The 19,353-nt window shown below is 43.7% G+C and overlaps 1 protein-coding gene across 5 annotated transcripts in view; it reads left to right on the top strand.

Annotated features, from left to right (window-relative positions):
• TEAD4 (TEA domain transcription factor 4) overlaps positions 1 to 19,353 on the top strand; it is a 57,209-nt gene that overhangs the window by 16,441 nt on the left and 21,415 nt on the right. For all 5 annotated transcript variants that reach the window (XM_080393624.1, XM_080393626.1, XM_080393628.1 and 2 more), the window contains 2 exons: positions 15,467 to 15,531; positions 16,410 to 16,472. In XM_080393624.1, coding sequence (XP_080249750.1) covers positions 15,467 to 15,531; positions 16,410 to 16,472 — 128 coding nt within the window. The remainder of the gene's footprint in view (positions 1 to 15,466; positions 15,532 to 16,409; positions 16,473 to 19,353) is intronic.

Raw genomic sequence — 19,353 nt, 5'->3', positions numbered from 1 at the left:
AAGTAAGAGAGCAAAAGTGAAAGTGAAGGGACTACAGAAACCAACTAGACTTAGCTGGGGCCTGACCTAGCATGGACTGGTGTTTAGTAGAAAGTCTAGTTAACTGGGCTGGTGATCTGCAGAAGGTAAATAACTCCCTTGCAGGGTGAAAAGTTTAGGCAAGGCTCGGAGAAGAAATGAACAAGTTTTCTGCAATCCCTCCCCCACTCCTCCAAATGGGACAGTGTCCCTGCTTGCCTTCAGCGCACCTGTTCCCAGCGTGGATGGTTGGTTCAGTGTGCTCCTGACAGAACCCGAGGCACTGATTTATGGCCTCCTTTGCTTACTAGTCCCCAGGATCCACGCCAAGGAAGCGGGACACAGCCTGGGATCTATAGAAAGATATGACTGGGCAGGGAGAATAAATATAGTCCCTGATTTCATCTTCACCGATTACGAGCCAGCTCACGGAACAGGACAGGCTCGGTGCGGAGCTCTCCCTGCCTCCGAGGGATGGTTGTTTAGCTGTCCTGTGACCAACTTGCACAGAGCTCATTGAACCAAGCAGCAAAGTGTTAGGAGACCTGTTCGTGCCCTTTTCCTTTGACAAAAGTGCAACCATTTCACTGTTTCCCACTGAGGAGTGGCTCATGTGGTACTACTTTTGGGCATGATGTTCCAGGATGTCTTCTATGTGCAATTTATATAATTCTCACCTGTTATGAGGCACCCTGTTTCCAGTTTAAAGTTAGCAGCCTTTACCAGCAAACATGTTGAATTGAGCTAAAGGGCACCAAGCTAATAAGAAGAACTTGCGCTTTTTTGTTTGAATACATTTAAAATTGCACAAAACCATGTGTTTCAGCCTACACATGGGTTCATGTTCCCGAGCCTCTTCAGAGTCAGCTTGCTGCTTACAGCTCTCTGGATGACACAATTGCTGAGTGGACATGGTTCCTACTTCACCTGAAAGTCTGCCAAGCTCTTCTCTGTACATCGTGATGATCTGTGTCTTGATGCCTTTGCTGCCTTCTTTTCTTTCATTATCTTTTTCCCGCCTAGATGTGTTCCATTACTGGAGGCAGCATCCTGACTGAGTATGTTCATACCACAGCACTGCTCCCTCATTGTCCTCTTCAGCCATCTCTGCTTACCACTTGCTTAAGGCACAAAAATCTGTCTTGACTGATGCTATCTCTTCTCCTAATCATTGCATTGACGTTAGAAGCAGCCAGTCCAGGGCACCCTAAACTTACTGGTGCCTTCTGGCACCACTGAGGTCATTCAGGATAATTTTATAAGTGTTGCCTGCTGGAATACTATGAGGGTACAGTGTTACAAATCTGGCTCTTAACATTTTCCAGCTATGTTTTTCCATGGGAGAAATAGTATCTGTAGCATTTGTACTTGGAGTCAGTATCTCCTGTCATCTTCAGTACTGGGTTAGAGAAAGGAGAGGGAGAAAGCTTAGTACCTTTGTGTGATTTGCATGGAGATGCTAAAAGAGCAGGTCTCCCAATGCTGCTGAGGACAGAGAAAAAACAGTAGTGCAAAGCCATATTTACTTTGACAAAACGCTGCTGGAGCCTTGGTTTATAAGTGATGGTGTGAGAGCTTTGAAGAAGTGAGCTACTTAGAGCCTCAGCTGCCCAGGGTTCCCTTCTGCTGCACAAACACCTGCCTTGGAGCACCGTTTTGCAAGAGGAGCTGGACGCAGGGGCTGTCGGTGACTGCTGCTCTGTAGCAGGCAGTAGTTCAAGAGCACTTTTACAACCAGCTCAGCCGTGCCTGTGCTGAGCATGGTGGGCCAGGCAGCCGGGGGCAGCCATCTACCTCCCAGCCTGGTGCCATCCGCTGGGGAGTCAAAGCTCTGAGAGGGCTGAAAGGAACTCACTTAGAGATGTCCAAAGCTCACAGGCTGAAGGCTAAAAGAAGGGTAGCTAACCTCCTTACTGGTTAAAACCTGGAGCAGGCAGTGAACTGCAAAGACTTGAGCTTGCAACAAGCTTGCGTGAAGCTGGCATAGAAGGTCAGTTGGATGCCGAGGACCATGTCACAGGTGGGCCTTCCCAACCCTGTTCTGAAGTGACTACATTTGTTAGCTAAATTTGCAGGATATTGCCTTCATCTCAAAGGGATATATTATCAGTTAGTCTTTTCCCTGACCTGAAAAAGTCACAAAAGGTGAAACTGAAAAGCAAATAAAACCGAAGCAGCACAAAACATACATTGCCTGTCCCAGTTCACAAACACTTCTCCTTGAGGGGAGGGAGGAGCATGGCAGCTATTACAAATATGAAAATCTTCAAGGTGTCAGTCTTCAGAGGCTTTCTTCTAGATCTACTTTAGTATCTCACCTGATGATGTTTCCGTCAAAGCAGTTGGAACACACTGAGAAGGTGCTCAGTAGACGCTGAACTGGATGTCCCAGGTAACTGCAAAATTTGGGTTTCAGCTGTGATATCCCTCAGAGAGATACTTCTGCAGTTCCTATCACTTCCATTATTGTGACCTACTGGACTGTAGAACAGCCCTTTATCCCACAGTTTTGGTAACAAAATTCAATCTCCCGTTTTAAACACTAGAAGACAGGTAAAACTTAGCTTCACGGACAGTCGGTCAGCATGCAGACTCTTTCCTCCTCTTCTTTTCCTGGTGGTAGGTGCGATGTTTTTGGAGTTGCTCAATAACAAGATTTTGTTTCACTGAGTCAGCTTTCAGCTTTGCTTTTGTCTGGTTTTAGTTCTTTGCTGTTGACTAGATGAAGCCAGATTTCTGGAGACATTTGCAGCAAGTTAAACTTGTGGAGTTTGTAAAGTTTTTCCTTCTATCTCCTTTGTAACCCAAATTTAGCGTTTTTCATGTTAAACTCTATGTCAGTTTAACAGGTGTTTTCTCCATGCAAACATAAAAAGAAATATTTTTCCATGAGTTCCAGGCATTTCCTGAATATTGAGGAATTTACCACTTTTGAAATGCCAGCCAACCAAGAAACTGCTTGCTTTTGCAGTTACTAGAGTACTGGCTGTGGCATCTTTTCTTAACATGCTTAGTACTGAACAGAAATATATCGGCAGTTTTACTGTGTATTACACATTACCAAAATAATTGTGACTACTTTTTGGGGGGCTTTGTTGTTTCAAGCAAGAGCACATAACTTTTTCCTTCCCTTTTGATTTTTAGCTTAAATCTGGGCTTAAAACAAAGCGTGTTCTGTAGGATTATGTTTTTCTTACTGTATATGTATGTCTGCAGCCACAGAACTTTCATCATGTTCAAGTAACTTCCTTCATTAGCAACATTGCATTACCCCTTTGGCCTTCCTCTGGCTTTTTCATTTCTAAATTTCAAATGTTTAGTAATTCTTCAAGATAGAGTTGATCTGTAGTGGTATATTGTCAACAAATCACTTGTTCTGATTTTTTTTTTCATTGTAAATGACACAGCCAGTTTAATTGATTTCTAGTTTAGTAAGCCAGCTTTATGCTTTGTAGCTGCATCCACTCGTCTGCCTTATACCTGAGAGACTTTCAGTATAATTTGTCAGCCTTTTCTCTTGCAGCAATTAATTGTTTTGCTTCTGCTGTGCTTCTGGATAACTTTATACATTTCCAGTTGTTTTCTGAAAAGTTTACTGAAAAAGCTTTGGTGGCTTTTTAAATTTTTAAAAACACAGTGTTCTTTCACAATTGGGTCCAAATATTTCCAGCTGCTAATCTGCTCTTAAATATACAAAACGTTTGTTTATATTTAAAATTTCAGATTGAATTCAAAACCTGGAACAAAATCAGACATGGAAAATGAAAATTAATAATGTCCGCTGGCTCAGATTTGTGTTTGCTTTAAAACAAGTGCGTATAAACCGCTTTTCTGGACAGGTTCTTGTGAACACATTACCAGAAAGATCTCAAAAACATGGAGTGAGCTCAGAAGAGCAACAAGCTTACCAGGCTTAACATTGAGCTCTGGGAGTTGAAGGGACTGATTTAGGAGGAAAGATTAAAGTAGCTAAATATACATAGCTTGGGTAAGCGATGACTGAAAGGTGGAGGGTGGGGGGACACATAATAACAGTCTAAAAATATTTGAAGGGTGTTAACATTTAGGAGGGAGAGGGATTTTATGTGGAACATGTGAGCATGACTAGGATTAATGGGACAGAAAGAAGGAATATAGGATGGGTATCAGTAGAAGCTCCACGACAGCATGGTGTTCAGTGCTGAGGGCTCTCGCTCCTGTGGGGAATTCAGAATGGAAATGCTGTTGTTGGGGGCTTTTAAAATTGTACCAGATAAAATTATAAGGAATGTATTTGTAAAACTAGTCCCAAGGAATGGCACGTGTGTGCGCCTGTGTATGTCTGTGTTCTGTGAATGAGAGGTGGACTCTAGATTAGAGGTACTATGATTTTACACAAAAAACAGAGAACAGCGGACATTGGGTGGTGACCTACTACGGCTTTCCACTGTAAATATCTGTAGGTTTTTTTCCAAATTGTTAGTATTATCATTTATACTGTCTGTATTTTGTGACGTGAGTAAGTTTGTGAGACTGATGGATATAGAGGCTGTTTTTCAGGTCTGAAACAGGAAGAGCAAACTTCAAGATAAATACTAGGAGTGCTTTCTCAGAATTCATTTTCTGGTGATTAGTCAGGCTTTGGGTAGAGAAGGGTGATAGCGTTTCTCAGGCAGGGAGGTGCACATAGAGGGAGCTGATAAGTGTCAATAGCAGATAATGCGGAGACCTGGCGTAGGAAAAAAGGAACTTCCTTATTTCTGCAGTGCAGGTAAGCAAAACCTATCACATGAACTCTCTGTTAAAGCATCTTTCAAAGGCATGCCATCTTGCTGGAGGGCATGTATGAAATATAACTTAACAAAACTTAATAAAGTAGCCCTATACATCTGTTAAGCAAAACCGGTAAAAGACGACAAATCCTTTCCAGGTTCTAGTGCCTTAAGGGGCTCCCCAAAGTGAAGGAAAGCTGCTTAATCAGAAAAAGACAATGTTACAGCTAAAAGAAGAGGCAGTATTCTCATTCATGTAGAATCCAGATAATGAGCACAGGAGAACTAGGACTGTCTATTGGTTTGAACAGTTGCTCATTAGCTAATCCATAACAAGCCCTGTATTGTCTGTGCATGGTGAAGATTTGGGCAGCAAAACTGGGAAGGCTGTGTGCAGTTTGTGCCCAGACAGATGGTCTTGTAAGTCTGTTGGTCACTGGCAGAGCTGACTGAAACCTCTGGGGCCTGGGTACACCTGCTGCTGAAGGGTGCATAGCCAGCAGCTGTTCCTCATTGCTGTCACCTTGAACTTGTGACCCATCTTCTGGGTATTCCTTCAGCCTCTCGGAGACTCACTGCGTGCACATGCACAGGCATGGTCTTGCTCTGTCTCTAGCTTTTTGAACAGGAAACTACACTGTTTTCGTTAAAAACTTGTGCATGTAAAATGTCTTGGAATCACTCTTCTTTCCTCTCATGTGATCTGTACAGTAATCCCAAATCCCTTTTCGGGAGCTTAGGCTGGAGTTCGGAACATTGAGGTGACCTGACAGTTTTCTGCAGAAGAAAAGAGAGAGCTGACACTCCCATTTCTTTGCTCCCCTGCTCCGCTCCCAGTTTTGTGTTCCCACTCTTTAAGTTAACTTCAGTTTCCAGTAATCTCCCTTGCTGATCCATTTTAGCTTGCTAAGCTGATAGGAAACTGCTCTGGCAAAATGAGCTGGACAGACTCCTGCAGGATTAGAGAGCTGAACTGACCTGCAGAACATTCAGGTGAGAGGGGTTTAGGGGAAAAAGGCAACTGCTTTTCGGCAGTAGCCAGCCATTCATTTAAGCTGAAGCTATAACTTGATGGTTTAAAGAAATCCCGGACAATGTGCTCTATATCATGATGGCGAAAACTGAAGATGGGTGAAGTGGCAGCCATCCCACTTACCAAGTCAGTATTTGTTTGTTCATATAATGCAAGAATGGTCTCTGGATTCTTTTGCTTTCCTTGAAGCTGCTGCATAATTTTCAGTCAGTTGGCCGGGACCCGGTCCTGGTGTAGTCTCACGTGTCCAGTGAAGCTGTCACAACTCCTCACAGGACTAAGCCAGACCATGGCCTTGAGAACAGCAACAGCATGTTTCCATGCTGGTCACGCAGCGAGTGGCTGCATGGAGCTCATAGACCCCTTTTAGCTCCTGTTTCTGTGATAGCTGAAGCTTTGGGTACTCGGTCAACCTGTCATCTGGGCACGTGCACAAGGTTAGCACTCGGAGCAGAAATCTGCAAGGGACCACGAAATGGGGAGGAGGCGAGATGCCGAAGTTCTTGCTGCCCTTTGAGGCGATATCACTGGAGCGCTATGGAGGGTTGCTTTTAGTTGCTTCCAATACCCTGCAGCTATTGGAAGTTATTGAAACAAGCAGACAAGACATTTATTGACCTAAGGAAGAATTTAGCAGATGTCTGGGTCTGTAATGTAGAACTTGGACTCATGGGAACTGGAGGATGTTGTTACAGTTCAGCATTAGTTTCAGTGCTACCCTCAACGTGTTTTCCTGAACCTGGGCCTTGGTGAGTGAAGGATGTTTGTGCCTGTATAACATTGTGATTCTCAGGTGACCTGAGAGACTGAAAGCTGTTGGCTTGACATGCCTTTCCATGTAGGATTGTTACTGGCTGTTTGGGGGTTAGCTGATACACTCCCTGGCATGTGATGGACTCATATTACTATATGCAGCTGCTTTGGTGTGTTTGTGGGATTTCCAAGCCAAATTGAATCTAAACAATTTCTGTAAGATTCTCATCAGTCTTACTCTGGGAAGCACCGGAACAAGTCCCAGCTCTGTTCCTGTTGCAGCCCTTAATGTGTAGATGGAGGACTACTTTATCTGATGGATTATCTTAAATTTCTATAGCTTGAGGTGTGTGGGGAAACACAGCTGATGAGAACATTCGATTTATGCACTGAAAAACTGTGTTAAAGGATGAGAGGTGGTGAAGAGCTGCGTAGCCTGGAGCTTCCCATTAAGTTGATTGTATTGTTTTACCTTAGTAAAAGCTCATCTTTACAGGGAATAACTCCATATAACTTTGGGGCAGTAATTAAGAAGTACTTTAACTCTGTCTAGCCTTTAGACAAATGATGCAAGCACAGGAAGAGCCTTGCCCGTTTGCTTTGCAGTCAGTGTGTGTGAGTTACGTGGAGTATGGTTCCAGGCTACAGTTTCTCTGGTGGCAAAACTGGTTTAAGAACTTCTGCCCTGATACTTTCTCTGTTCCCTCTGTTGTGCCAATGCAGTGGTTAATGTGGCCAATTAACTAGTTCACTAATCCAATTAAAAATAGGCTGATTGGGAAAACCAAAACAAAACCACCAAGAAAATCCAAGTGGGGTGGGGGGTGGGGGCTTGTTTTTGAATCTTTGGTAATTAGTGGGGTGTGTGTCAGTCCTTCCTCCCCCTTCTTCCAGCTGTTTAATTGGTACAGCTGCACACAGGCGTTGATGGAATATTGCAGGAGGAGGAATGACCAGCTGAGGAGAGGGGAACTGCTTCAGGTTGTTTTGTTGATGAAGAATTTGTTGATGTAACTCCTTGATTGAAACCAGTAAGAAGCTTCCCCAAACCTGCAGGATCTGTAATTGTTATCCCTCAGTCATGCAGCTTGCATGAAGCGTCTTCAGCTGGACATCAAGAAACAGCAGTTTCTAAATGGGGATAACACTTCATGTGTTTCTAGCTGTGAATTTAGGTTATACAGTGGCAAAGGAGTGGAGTAAACACTAACCTACCCAGCAAAAGGCCTTTTATGCAAGGTGAGGTTTCAGCATTTAGGCCAGTTTGTAGATGAGGCAACTGAGCTTTATGATCTCAGACAGACTGATCACCCGACTGCCATTGCCCCACTTGATGTGCTTGGCTGGCGTATTCTGTCCAGCAAATACAGTTTCAACTTCTTTGTCATTTCAGAAGAGGAAAAAGCTCAGCACGTGCACTGTCAAATGATGAGAACAGGTGTGTCGGAGAAGAGCTGATATGGCGGTGCTGATCACTTCAGTATCATGTTTTCAGGGATCTGATTGTTTTGACATTTTTCAGAAGTACTGGCTCAGCTCACTTTGAGTCTTCATCTCAAAATCCCCTTATTGTTGGGACTGCCTGAGCTCAGGGAATCTTCTTGTAGAAGGTTAATACTGAGGAAATTCAAGCATGGAATGAATCATCAGAGCGAGGAAACTTCTCACAGCTGAAGATAAAGTTCTTCGGTACGTGTGACTGTGCTATGGGAGCTCAAACCTGACCGTTAAGCACTGAAGTTCTGCATTGGTGTGGGGAGAGATGTCGTTATAGGATGGTCCAGTGCACTAAAATGCAGTACGGTCTTCTGTGGTCTCTTTCATGTGAAGTGATCCCAGTATGATGGTCATAGTGGTGTATTAAGTTCTTTTATTGCCTCCTAAATACAGTTCTCTGGATTCAGTCTAGAAATTGGGAATAAAAATGCAGGTTATTAAAAAGAGCTCAAAAGGAGCTTGATCGGAGTGAACTTGCCATTAGTAATAAATCATTTAAAGAGTTGTCTCCAGCTCCTAACTAAAAATAGACATGTTGCTCTGGAGATTGTCCACTGCTGTTGGGGCTGCTTCCCACAAGGATTTGCCACGGTTGCAGTCCAGATAAATGGGAAAACCAAGTCATCGTGCTACGTTATGGCTCACTATGTTTAGTTCATAGGTACCAGCAAAGACTGAAGACCAGTAAAGAGTAAACAACAGTTAGAGATTAATGGTGGGGGAGTGAGGGTGGAGGTTCCCAAGGAGAGGTGGAAAGATAGAGATGAGTAGGGAGATGGTTATTGCAGAATTTTTCTTGACTTTGGGGACAGCCTCAGCTCTGGTAGGGGAATTAACAGTAAAAGTAGGAGCTGAAACAGAGGGAGGGAAGGATTGAGCCCTTGAAAGAGTCTGGTTGCTGAACAGTCACTGTATTACGTAAGTTGTATACCAAGGCAGAGCTCAGAAAGAGGGGGGGGGAGGCCAAAGTCTAAAACTTCATAAACAAGTTTCCTGTAAAAGAGATTGTAAGGTTGAAAGCAAGCGTGCCAAATAATCAAGAAAGATGTGACATTGTTGATTGCCAAAAGTCAAGGAAGATAGGAAGGGGTGAAGGGAGCCCACACCAGGGAAGGAAAGGTCATGTACTACATTTTCTCTTGCCTTGAAAAAGCTGGGCTGCGAAACTGGAAAGCTAACAGAATATTCTCACCAAGACTTTGATGAGAAACAATGGCTTGTGATGAAGGGAAAGTGTAATAAAGATAGCATTAAAAACAATGTTAACAATTATACCAGTAAGTGTTGAGTGTCCGTGCGTCTTGATGAGAAGATGGGATTAGCCGTCGGAAAGACAAAAATGTATTTTTTGACATATGCGGCCCTGTTTCTGGAAACAGTGCTGCCCAGGATGGCTTTTAGTGTAGCTGGGAGGAGCAAGCAGTGGAAGGAGAGGTGGAAAGGGAGGTATGGCTCAGTGCGGACCCCAGTGCCAGTTAGTCCCGCATGCAAATGCAAACATAACACGCTGCTTTTGCCTTAAGTGTCATTCTGGTACGACTGGCTCGGCGGTTAGTTTTGCTTCATATGCGTAGAGAAACATTGACGTTTGGTGGACAGCTGAGGTGTCCTTAAATTCCCTCTTATGTCTAGATTTATTTGTCATGCTGTCTGATGCACACAGTTCATTGGGTGTATGTTGACTGTAATCGACAGTTAAACTGAGTGCTTAGCAAGTTCAGGAGGCAGCCATAGGCAGCCCTTTCCCAGGAGCTATAGTTAAGTGACATAAAGAGATTGAAATCGTAGTTGGGATGGCTTCCTTGACCTTGCTTTGATTAACCTTTCACTGGATACAGCCCTATGGTTGCTTCTGTGGTTCTCTTATCTTTGTTGCACTTCACAGGTAGTGTTTGCTTTTGGTACAGAAAAGATACCTGCTACCAAGAAGCAGATATTTTCGTGCAGTTTCCCACTGGAAGGATTTTGCAGAAGTCATTGAGTTCTTTGCTCTTGCCTATCACAGAAGAGAAGCTTTTGGCTCTTCTGCTTTCTTTGGCAACAGGGGTGTGTGCTTTATCTGCCTCTTCTGTAAGCAGTAATATATCATTACTAGCAGAAAGCTAGCATGAGGCTTTGAGGACTGGGAAATATTTCTTTCTATGGCTGTGAGATTTTCCTTGGATTTTTTTTATTCCCTTCCTTATAGGCAGACAGTTCTCTCCCCTTACATTGAAGGGCTTACAGGTGTAGAGCCTCTTTACTCACTTCTCTTAGCAACACCTTCCTGGATAACTTACTGAATGCAAATTCTGCAATTTAGTGTAAGACAGAGTGGGAGCTAAATTGATGTCCTTGAGAATTTGTTAGGAGCGAGAGGTAAAGAACATAAAAGAATCTGTCTTTACTCCTTTTTTCAAGCCATGCGTCCAAGGGGAAGGCTACAGGGAGGGTAGAGGTGCTGTGCTGCAGTTGGTATGTTGGCTAGAGCTTCATGAAACCCAATGCGCAGTTTCGACAGAGGAGACACAACTGTTGGCAGGTTCTGGTGACCGTGGCAGGCCCCAGCGGGAGTTATTCTAAGAACACAACATATGATCAGGTTACTAAGGGACACTTTACATGGCTCTAAAAAATGAACCATCTGACGGTTTATGACAGCTCCGCCTGTCCCAGCCAAGGGAGGGGTGCTCGTCTGTGCTGACCCTGCAGCCAGGGTTGTGAAACAAAGAAAGCGCTTTCCCGAGGCTGTGAACCTGCGGGCTTCCAGCCGCATAAATACCTGCTTACATCTGACTTCTGATAAGAAAAACAGAAGACATTTAGGACTTGCTTCTCTTGCAGTTTTGATTCATGGTAATTTAATATGTGCTTGCTGCAGTTTACTGGGCTTGGCAATTTGCATAGTTCTATATTTAGTAATCCCTGTGATGCTAATGTCTTTGTAGAGTGATCTGGGTTGGGTTTTTTTTTTTACTGCCAGTATCTTTATTAGCTTAATATACCCTGCCACTTTTCTGTTTTTCCCTGGCTCTGTGGGGACACGCTTCTGGAAGAGGAAGGCTATATGAGAGGTGGTGGCAAGTGGGAAGTGAATTCTAAAACTAGAAATTTTGAGGATCCACATTTGAATGCTTTCTCTAGAGCATTCTATACCAGCTTCTAATATGTGCAGTTTGTACAACAGTTTCCCCCGCCTTGGTCTTCTCCAGTGAAGTATGTGGCCTGAAAGAGCTTTGTAATTTTGGCTGATGTTGTCAAAGACAGACAGTTAAACACACACTTAGGAAAATATCTCCCACTTTCGTAGGCTTGACTACAGTTTACTGCCTCTCCTCCCTGCTTCCTAGTCTCAGCTTCCCTTGGTTTATTCTCTCATAGACACTCATATACTCTCATATACACTCAGTCCTCAGAATTCCTTTGAGGTACTGGGTGATGCAGGAGATTGGGGTCACTGTGTAAAGGTTTCTGTCTGCCAATCCTTTTAATAATTTTTTCCCTCTGATGCTGCTTGCTTCTTGCTGCTCCTCTGCATCTACATAGATTCTCAGTGGGCTGCAGTCCTTTTGTCCCTGCTCTGGCATGGGTCTTCCATGAGTTGCAGTTGCCTCGAAGTATACTCCTGCCTCGGAGCACTTCTTCCCAAGAGAACTTTTCTAGCCACATCTGCAACAATGTCCCTTACCATGTGTCTGTCTTCTTTCCTCCTTTCTTTTCTCCAAATGTGTCTTTTTACATATCTTGCATTTCTCCTTCTGTGCATCCTCATGTGTCCTTTTTGTGGTTCCTTTTGTGTGTGTCTCCTCACATGTCTCCTGCCGGTAGTGGCTATTGCCCTTTCCAAAATACGTTTGAGCAAAGGTAGCTTGTGCTTCTCTGGTTGAGGTTTTGATGGATTGTTGTTTTCATCCATTTTGGAGATGGTTGGAATTGACTGTGCCTGGCATGGGGCTGTTCTTGGCATCCTCTCACACAGCTTACCCCTGCAGCCCTCTGCTGCTGAAGCAGAATAGTGATCTGTCAGACTGCTTAGTCTCTATAATTTCTTGACTTTCGTGGAAACATAACAAAGCTAAATTTGCACCGTAACATTTATTATATCTGGTTGAGACTCGAGGGTTTGAGCACCTTGTTTTGTTCTGCGCATTTCCCACTTCTGACATGTGGCAAACTGTCCTGAAGTTGCATACATGCCGGCATCTCTGCAAGAAGAATCGCTTCAGTTGGTTCTTACCTTTCAACTTAGATCCATGTCCAACAGATGGAGGCTTTGAAAAGCTGTAAATATTATTCTTGGCACTAGAAAATGGTACTGTGGGTATGTGTCACTAGTAGTTGGTCTCAGCTTTGTAAGAAGTGGTTACATTGGTTGGAAAAGCAGCCAGGTGGAAAGTAGCGTAACAGCATCTGCTCCCATCAAACTCTCCTGGGCATGTCACCATGCTAATGCTGAACCTGTGGGAACTGAAGAGGTCAGTGGTTACATGCTGGACATTGTGTTTCTGGCACAGAAGTGGTTCCTGATTTGCGCACAGAGGAGCTGGAGCTGTTTTCCCAGCTACAGACCTGATTCTTCTCCGAGGGGAATAAGGAGAGCTTCTGTCATGACACCATTAGGAAAAGACTCAGAACTGTAAATGTAAAATGCTTTTATGTCCCGATGTGTGCTTTGGTTATGTTTCATGAACATGGCTAAATGCAGTCATGGACATTTATGTTCTTCTGTTTCAGAAACAGATGGAATTGGAAGCTTTGCCAGCCCTTCTCTAAAGGGTTGGGTGGTCAATCTCAAGCATAGAATCTTCCCTTGCATTATTTTTTTTTCCCCAAGGTTGAGTTAAACAAGGGTTTAAATAAAAACAAGTGACAACTTTTTCATGGAATATTAAACTACTGGAATATTGCATGTGTTTTCACTCCTTGCTTTTTGGTTGTCTGTGATGTCCTAATGTACAAGTTCTCCATTCAACCCATAAACTTTCCATAGAAAATACTGGGGGTTTATAATTTTGTTATAAATAAACTTCACAAGAGCTGTGGCTTTGATTTCCAGTTTATTCCTGCTTCATCATAATTAATCAAACATTTGCAGCCATATAAGATGTCACACAGACTTGCACTTCCCACTCCCAACTTTTTATTGAAGTATAGTGTCGCTACTAGTGTGGTAACCACAAATGTATTATTTTGCAGAGCCTGCTCTTTCTGTCATGTTTTCTGCCTTGAATCAGCCTAGAGTTCAGATGTGTAGCTGCTGCTTTTCTGTTTCTACTCCTTATTTCTCCATCTCCAGGAAGAGAATGAATTTCTGTGTGTCTGCTTAGACTTGATACATAGGAGCCAGTGTATGGAACCTGCATGGTCTCCTCATGTCTTGGTGCCCACGCTCAGACAGTTCTGTGGTGCCAGCTGTGAACTGAGTCTAAGCTTGCTTCTCCTGTTCACTGCTGAAGTTGTCAGTGGCTTGGCCGTCCCCTGCTTCTTCTGTTTTTTAAATCCTGCACCTGAGTCTTCTGCAGTTTCCTGCTCTCATTTTAAGCAATTCTCAATTCTGTACCAGTGACCCTGTAGCTTCACATTTCTTTAGCCGTTTCATTCTTGTTGCTGTTAATACAATTTCCCTCATCTCTCACTGTGACCATCTTTTCTTTGCATCTCTTTGCTGGCCTCTCCTCTCACATTGAACATGAAGTGATTCGTCTTCATTTCCCTTGGCCCTGGAGGGCATAATCTTACTGTGTCATCTCTTAAAATCAAGATGTAAAACCTGTCTCCAGTGCCTGCAATGTATGCTTGCCCCATAATTGAGTTCCATCACCTCTCCCAGCCAGTGCCCCACCTTCCTGTTGATGGGAGCTCCCCTCAACTTCCACAAAGCTAAGCTTCCTTCCCTATATCTCTTCTGAAGAATGCTGCTTTTTTTGGGATGCCTGCAAGAGCCTGAAAGCACTTTTAATTCACTGTATCGTGTCACACAGATAAATTCTGTGGAACTGTTTCCATGTACTTCCCCATTGTCATTTATTTTCTAGGTTCACAGAATGACAGGTTTATTTAGGTTGGCCCTACTGCAGAAGCAGTATCAACTCCAGCAGGTTGCACAGGGTTGTGTCCAGTCAGGTTTTGAGTGTCCTCCCAGGATGGAGGATGGACATTGCTGCAGCCTCTCTGAGCAGTCTGTGCCAGTGTTTGACCACCCTTACAGTAAAAAAGTTGGGGTTCCTTTTTTTTTTTTTCTTTTCTTTTTTATTTTTTTTTCTTTTTCTTCTTGTTTTCAGATGGAATTTCATGTGTTAGTTTGTGCCCATTGTTTCTTGTCCTATCACTGGGTACTACTGAGAGGAGTCTGGCTCCCTCTTCTTCATTGCCTTCTCCCATCAGGTATTTATATGCATTGACTAAAAATTCCACCGTCTTCTCTGTGCTGAACAGTCACAGCTCTCTCAGACTCTCCTCATATGAAAGATTCTCCAGTCCCTTTATCCCTCTCGTGGACCTTTTGCTGGGGACACTCCAGGATATCCGCATCTTTCTAGTGCTGAGGAGCCCAGAACTGGACGCAGCACTCTAGATGTTGCCACAGCAGTGCTGAGTAGAGGTGGAGGATCACCTCCCGTGACCTGCTGGCAACACTCCTCCTAATGCAGCCTGGGGTGCTGCTGGCCTTCTTTGCCAGGAGGGTGTATTGCTGGCTCGTTCCTTGTCAGCTCGTTGTCAAACAGGACCCCATCCCTTCAGCCAGTTTTCAGTCCGCTTCCTCGTCCACCGATCTCACCCATACTTTGTCGGGTTGCCTATGAGGATGTTACGGGAGACAGAGACAGAAGCCTTGCTGGTGTCACAGTATACATAGCTCCGTCTCTGCTCATCCACTAAGCTAGTCGCCTCTCTATAGAAACTATCAGACTGGTTAAATATGATCTCCCATTTGTAAGCCTGCGTGGACTACTTCTAATCATCTGCTTGTCCTTCATGTATCTGGAAGTGGGATCCAGGATTACATGCTCCATCACCTCCCAGGACTGAGGTGAGGCTGACTGCCCTGTTATTATCTGGATCTTTGGTCTTGCCTTCCTGAATGTTTTAGGGTGAGCGGCTTTCCATTTTCTTCTTTGTACTGGCAATCTTGATCCATGTTTACGGCTTCTGCACACCGTGGTAATGTAATTATTAAGCAAAGCATATGATTGTCCTTTTTATTGGTGATTTTAAGCCATACAGATGCAAGCTGGGAAATAGAATTTGCAGCCCAAAGTTCTGCTTCTAAAACTCAGACCTTTACCATGTGAACTAATGAGTATCTTTCTAAGATAAAAAGTAGTGGCGGAGTATTGCCCCACTGCTCATCTCTACAGATAGATAAGTCCATTGGCCATTTTCCCCTGGCGTCATAGCTTTCTGAACTTGTTTGTGCATTTTTTCTCTGTTCCAGGCCGAAATGAGCTGATTGCCCGCTATATTAAGCTGAGAACAGGGAAAACACGCACAAGGAAACAGGTAAGTGTAAAGTGTTCCCTGTAAATATTAACTTCTTTGGAGCATGAGACATAATGAGGGCTTAAGTTTTTGGTTTGCTGGACAGAGGTGGTTGTGCTTAGCTGGTTAATAAGAATGGCGGCAAGTCAGCGCAGGCACTTTAGAGTAGGGTTGTAACGCTTATGTCTCCCAGACAAATTTTTCTACTGTTAAATGGTGTGTGACTTTGTTTGTTTAGTCTGCTAATGAATATTTCAGTGAGCATCGGTGGTCCTCTATATGAAGGTTCTTTGTTCAGCCCAGACAGATGGACAGCAATGGTGATTTTGGAAATACCTGGTACACTGAATGAAAAACAATCTTTGCAATTTGGGAGTGACAGTCCAGGCTATGCTGGACAAAGCATTGAGCAACCTAGACCTGCTTTGGGTAGGGGTTTGGTGGATGAGATCCGTCAGTTATTTCCAACTTAAATTATTCTACGGTGTGTTTTGGTCCACATTAGATATGGGGAAGTTCTGAGAGTCATTACATAGCAGCTAGGGGTATGAAACATGGGTTTTCGTTCTCCCAAGAGGAAGCCAAGATGCACAGCAAAGAGACTGGAACTCTCAGTCCCTAAATTTAAGGACGAGTTCTTTAGTATTAGAGGAGGTCTCTGGCTTGATAAAGCCATTTAAATTGGAAAAGGCCTTAAATGGCCCATCTTTGCTGGTCCGCCATCTCATTTCATGACAATTAAGTTATGTTCTGAAAAGCATCCCATTGTTACCTTAACCCCCACTCCCCTCAACCCTAAATAACTCCCTATTGTACAAGGTGCCTAAAGTATGTTTACTTCTGCAAGCAACTACTGAGTATTCCTCTGCAATGAAGATGGATTTTGTCTTTCAATGCAGGTATCTAGTCACATCCAGGTCCTGGCAAGGCGGAAAGCTAGAGAGATCCAAGCCAAGCTCAAGGTATGATGGCTATCCTTTAACATACCATGCAAGCCCCCTCAGTCAGCCATTCCCTCTTTGAATAGCCTTAAAAAAGGGTGAGATTAGCCACTGAACTGTAGTAAGCTGGGAAGGAAAAGGTACTTCCCAGGAAGTGTTGTGCAAACGTTTGTATTGTTGTAGCTCTGTGACGTCTGGAGCAATTCTATTTAGAGAATAAAGAAACAATAACTTTAAATTTTATGTGTCTGATTTCTACCTCCGGTTTATGCTGCTGTCATCCAAGGCTGAAAGATTTTTAGATTTGGGTATGCAAAGAGCATTTACCTGAGAAGGAAGGGTTTACGGTTACAAATGCTGACCAGTAATCTGTCCCTGGTGTTGCGGTGGCCTTACAGTTACGGTAGTGCTAGTTCCACCTCTGCTAGTGGTAGTGATGTGGAGTTGTCCACGAAAAGTGTTCTGAGTTGGCATAGCCTTTGAGAGGAAGCAATAAAGCCAGCTGGCATCTTCTCAGGTAAAGTGGTGTCAGCTGAGCAGGCTTTGCTCCTTGATTAATTCAGACTTGATTTGAAGAGGCCTGGGCTAACGAGAAAGAAAGATTGACTACTTGCTTGAGCAAGTCCATGGTTTCTTTCTATAGGAACACATCAATGAACCGATACCTCTTGACACTTATTTCCACTCAGGTTTGAAGCAGGGAGATGTTTTATGTGCTCAGACTAAATCGCCATAAATGTCATGAAGGTCAAGATTATGGGTGACAATTGCACAGGAGGATGTCCCTTGTTAGAATGTGAGCCATCCAGAAAGGGCTGGCAGAGTAGGATGTGAGGTCCAGTCCCTGTTGATTTGGTGTGGCATTAAGTGATCTGGAGGCATGGGCGTTTTCTTCCCTGATCTTCCATGCTTCAGGTAGTAATGAGGATCTTGACAGTCCGGTCCAGCCCGGACTGTTGAGTGGGTGGCTGTTAGTACGTGCTTCCTCTTGGCTGTCTCGGCCACTCCTCGCTGGGTACCAGCAGAAGTCGACTGTCTGTGAATGAACTGTTGGCACTTGGTCTGGAGCAGCGCTGAAGTGCATGCATCTCTACTGCAAGCAGTGATTACCTCTAAGTCATGACTGCGCCCCCCACATCCCATCCCCAGCTCCATTTTAGCAAACAGTGTTGTGTCTGTCATTAGCCTGTCGTGTTTCCAGCTGCTCTGATAAAGAGAAGCAGCCGCAAATTGCAACTGTCTAATTCAGTGCTTCTAGGCAGGGCTGCCTCAGCCTGAAACCTGTGGTGCTGTTAAGTGGTCAGTTCAGGTGGACGCCTGCTTGGGAGGCAAGTTAGCGTGAGTAGGAAACAACAACTGCCCAGGGTGTTTAAAGATTTACTGCTGCTTATATCTGTAACCTTGATTCCGTTCCTTGCATGTCACAGCTCTGGGATTTGGCATGATTGAAAAGCCAGCCAGCCAAGCCTGTTTCCACTTAGCACACAGGAGCTGGCCGTTTTTGTTCTCGGGGAAGGAAGGTGTCTCAGGGAGCTCCATGGAGCCATTGGTTGTTCTCCTCTTACACCTCCCCAGGCCATGCTGTGAGCTCTGCCCAGCTGCCTGCAGTGAGCCATTCCCCAGCACCAGACTGCGCCTTTCTGCCCGCAGAGCCAAGCCTGTAGGACTGATTCAACTCATTTACTTCCTTGCTTTCACTAGTCGTTTTCGTAGAGCAAGGAAATGAAATCACAAAAGCTGCTGCCCTTCTTCCAAGTTCCTGCTGCTAGCTGTGTGTTCTATCACTGTTCGTTTTCCATAGTGGGTATATGTTTTCATATTTATATCCTAGAGCTCAGAGCAGCGACATGCTGACTTTTCAGAGCAATTACTAGAATACTGCTGTCTCCACACAAATTTGGAGTGTCTTCTCTTAGTGAGTGCTGTGTCTATAACAGAGAGAGGTGGGGAAAGTAGGCTAAAGCTTGGAGAAAAATCTGTTCCCAGAATCAGTAGTTTTCCATGTCCTGGGTGACTAATAGATATCACCTGTACTAAGGAGAAAGAGGGAAATTGTGGTGGGTTTAGTATTATATTTATCATGTGTTTTGAGAATAATAAAAATATGAACATTGCAAATGTTTGGTAAGTTTTTATGCTTCATATTCCTTTTCATTTTGTACTGGAAACACAATACAAATGAATGCAGAACTGTTAGCTGACAGAGGAAGGAGATGTCTTTTACAAAAACATCCTTTTTCAAGCAGTCTGTCAGGCATTTAGGCAAAACAGAAAAACCAAACAGTGGTTAATAGAGAAAATCTATTCCCTTATTAATTGTTCTTCCTTTTTCTTTTTACTTCCACAAGTAAATGCTGCTTCCCCATAAACTCATGTATAAACTCAGGTAGGCAAGTATGATTTCTTTCCAGTTGAGAAAATCAGGGGAGGAAAAAAAAATCCTTTTCTGCAATGGCAGCTGGGAAATAGTCCTTATCTATGTCATGAAGAAACAGAAAAGAATCCTTACTCTTGAAAAATGTTTTGGGGGAATACTTTAAGGATTCCCTAAAGCACCATTTAAACTTGATTCTGAAAAAAATTCTCATAGTTTTGGAGAATCTGAAGAACTTTCGCAGCAGTTACAATGGTTCCCTTCCATTTACTTGAATGTTATGAACAGGAGCCACAGATAGCATAAAAAAGATGATTTGTAATAGAAGTTTCGCCCATTCCTACTGATCATTCCACTTAAAAGTCACTATTTGTTCTTGAGCTTTTGTTATGCCTCCTCCAAATGTTTTTGTGTTAAACATCTCAGAATCCCTGTGCTTAGAACTTTAGAAGACCTTAAAGAAAGGAGAGGGGTTAGAGAGAATGGAGATCCAAGGGTCAGAACTTAACTGCAGTTCAATGAATGCAG

The sequence above is a fragment of the Falco punctatus genome (assembly GCF_963210335.1).
Source record: "Falco punctatus genome assembly, chromosome: 6".
NCBI classification, from domain to species: Eukaryota; Metazoa; Chordata; class Aves; order Falconiformes; family Falconidae; genus Falco; species Falco punctatus.
The sequence above is the reverse complement of the archived record's forward strand: the minus strand, read 5'-3'. Positions and strand labels throughout refer to the sequence as shown.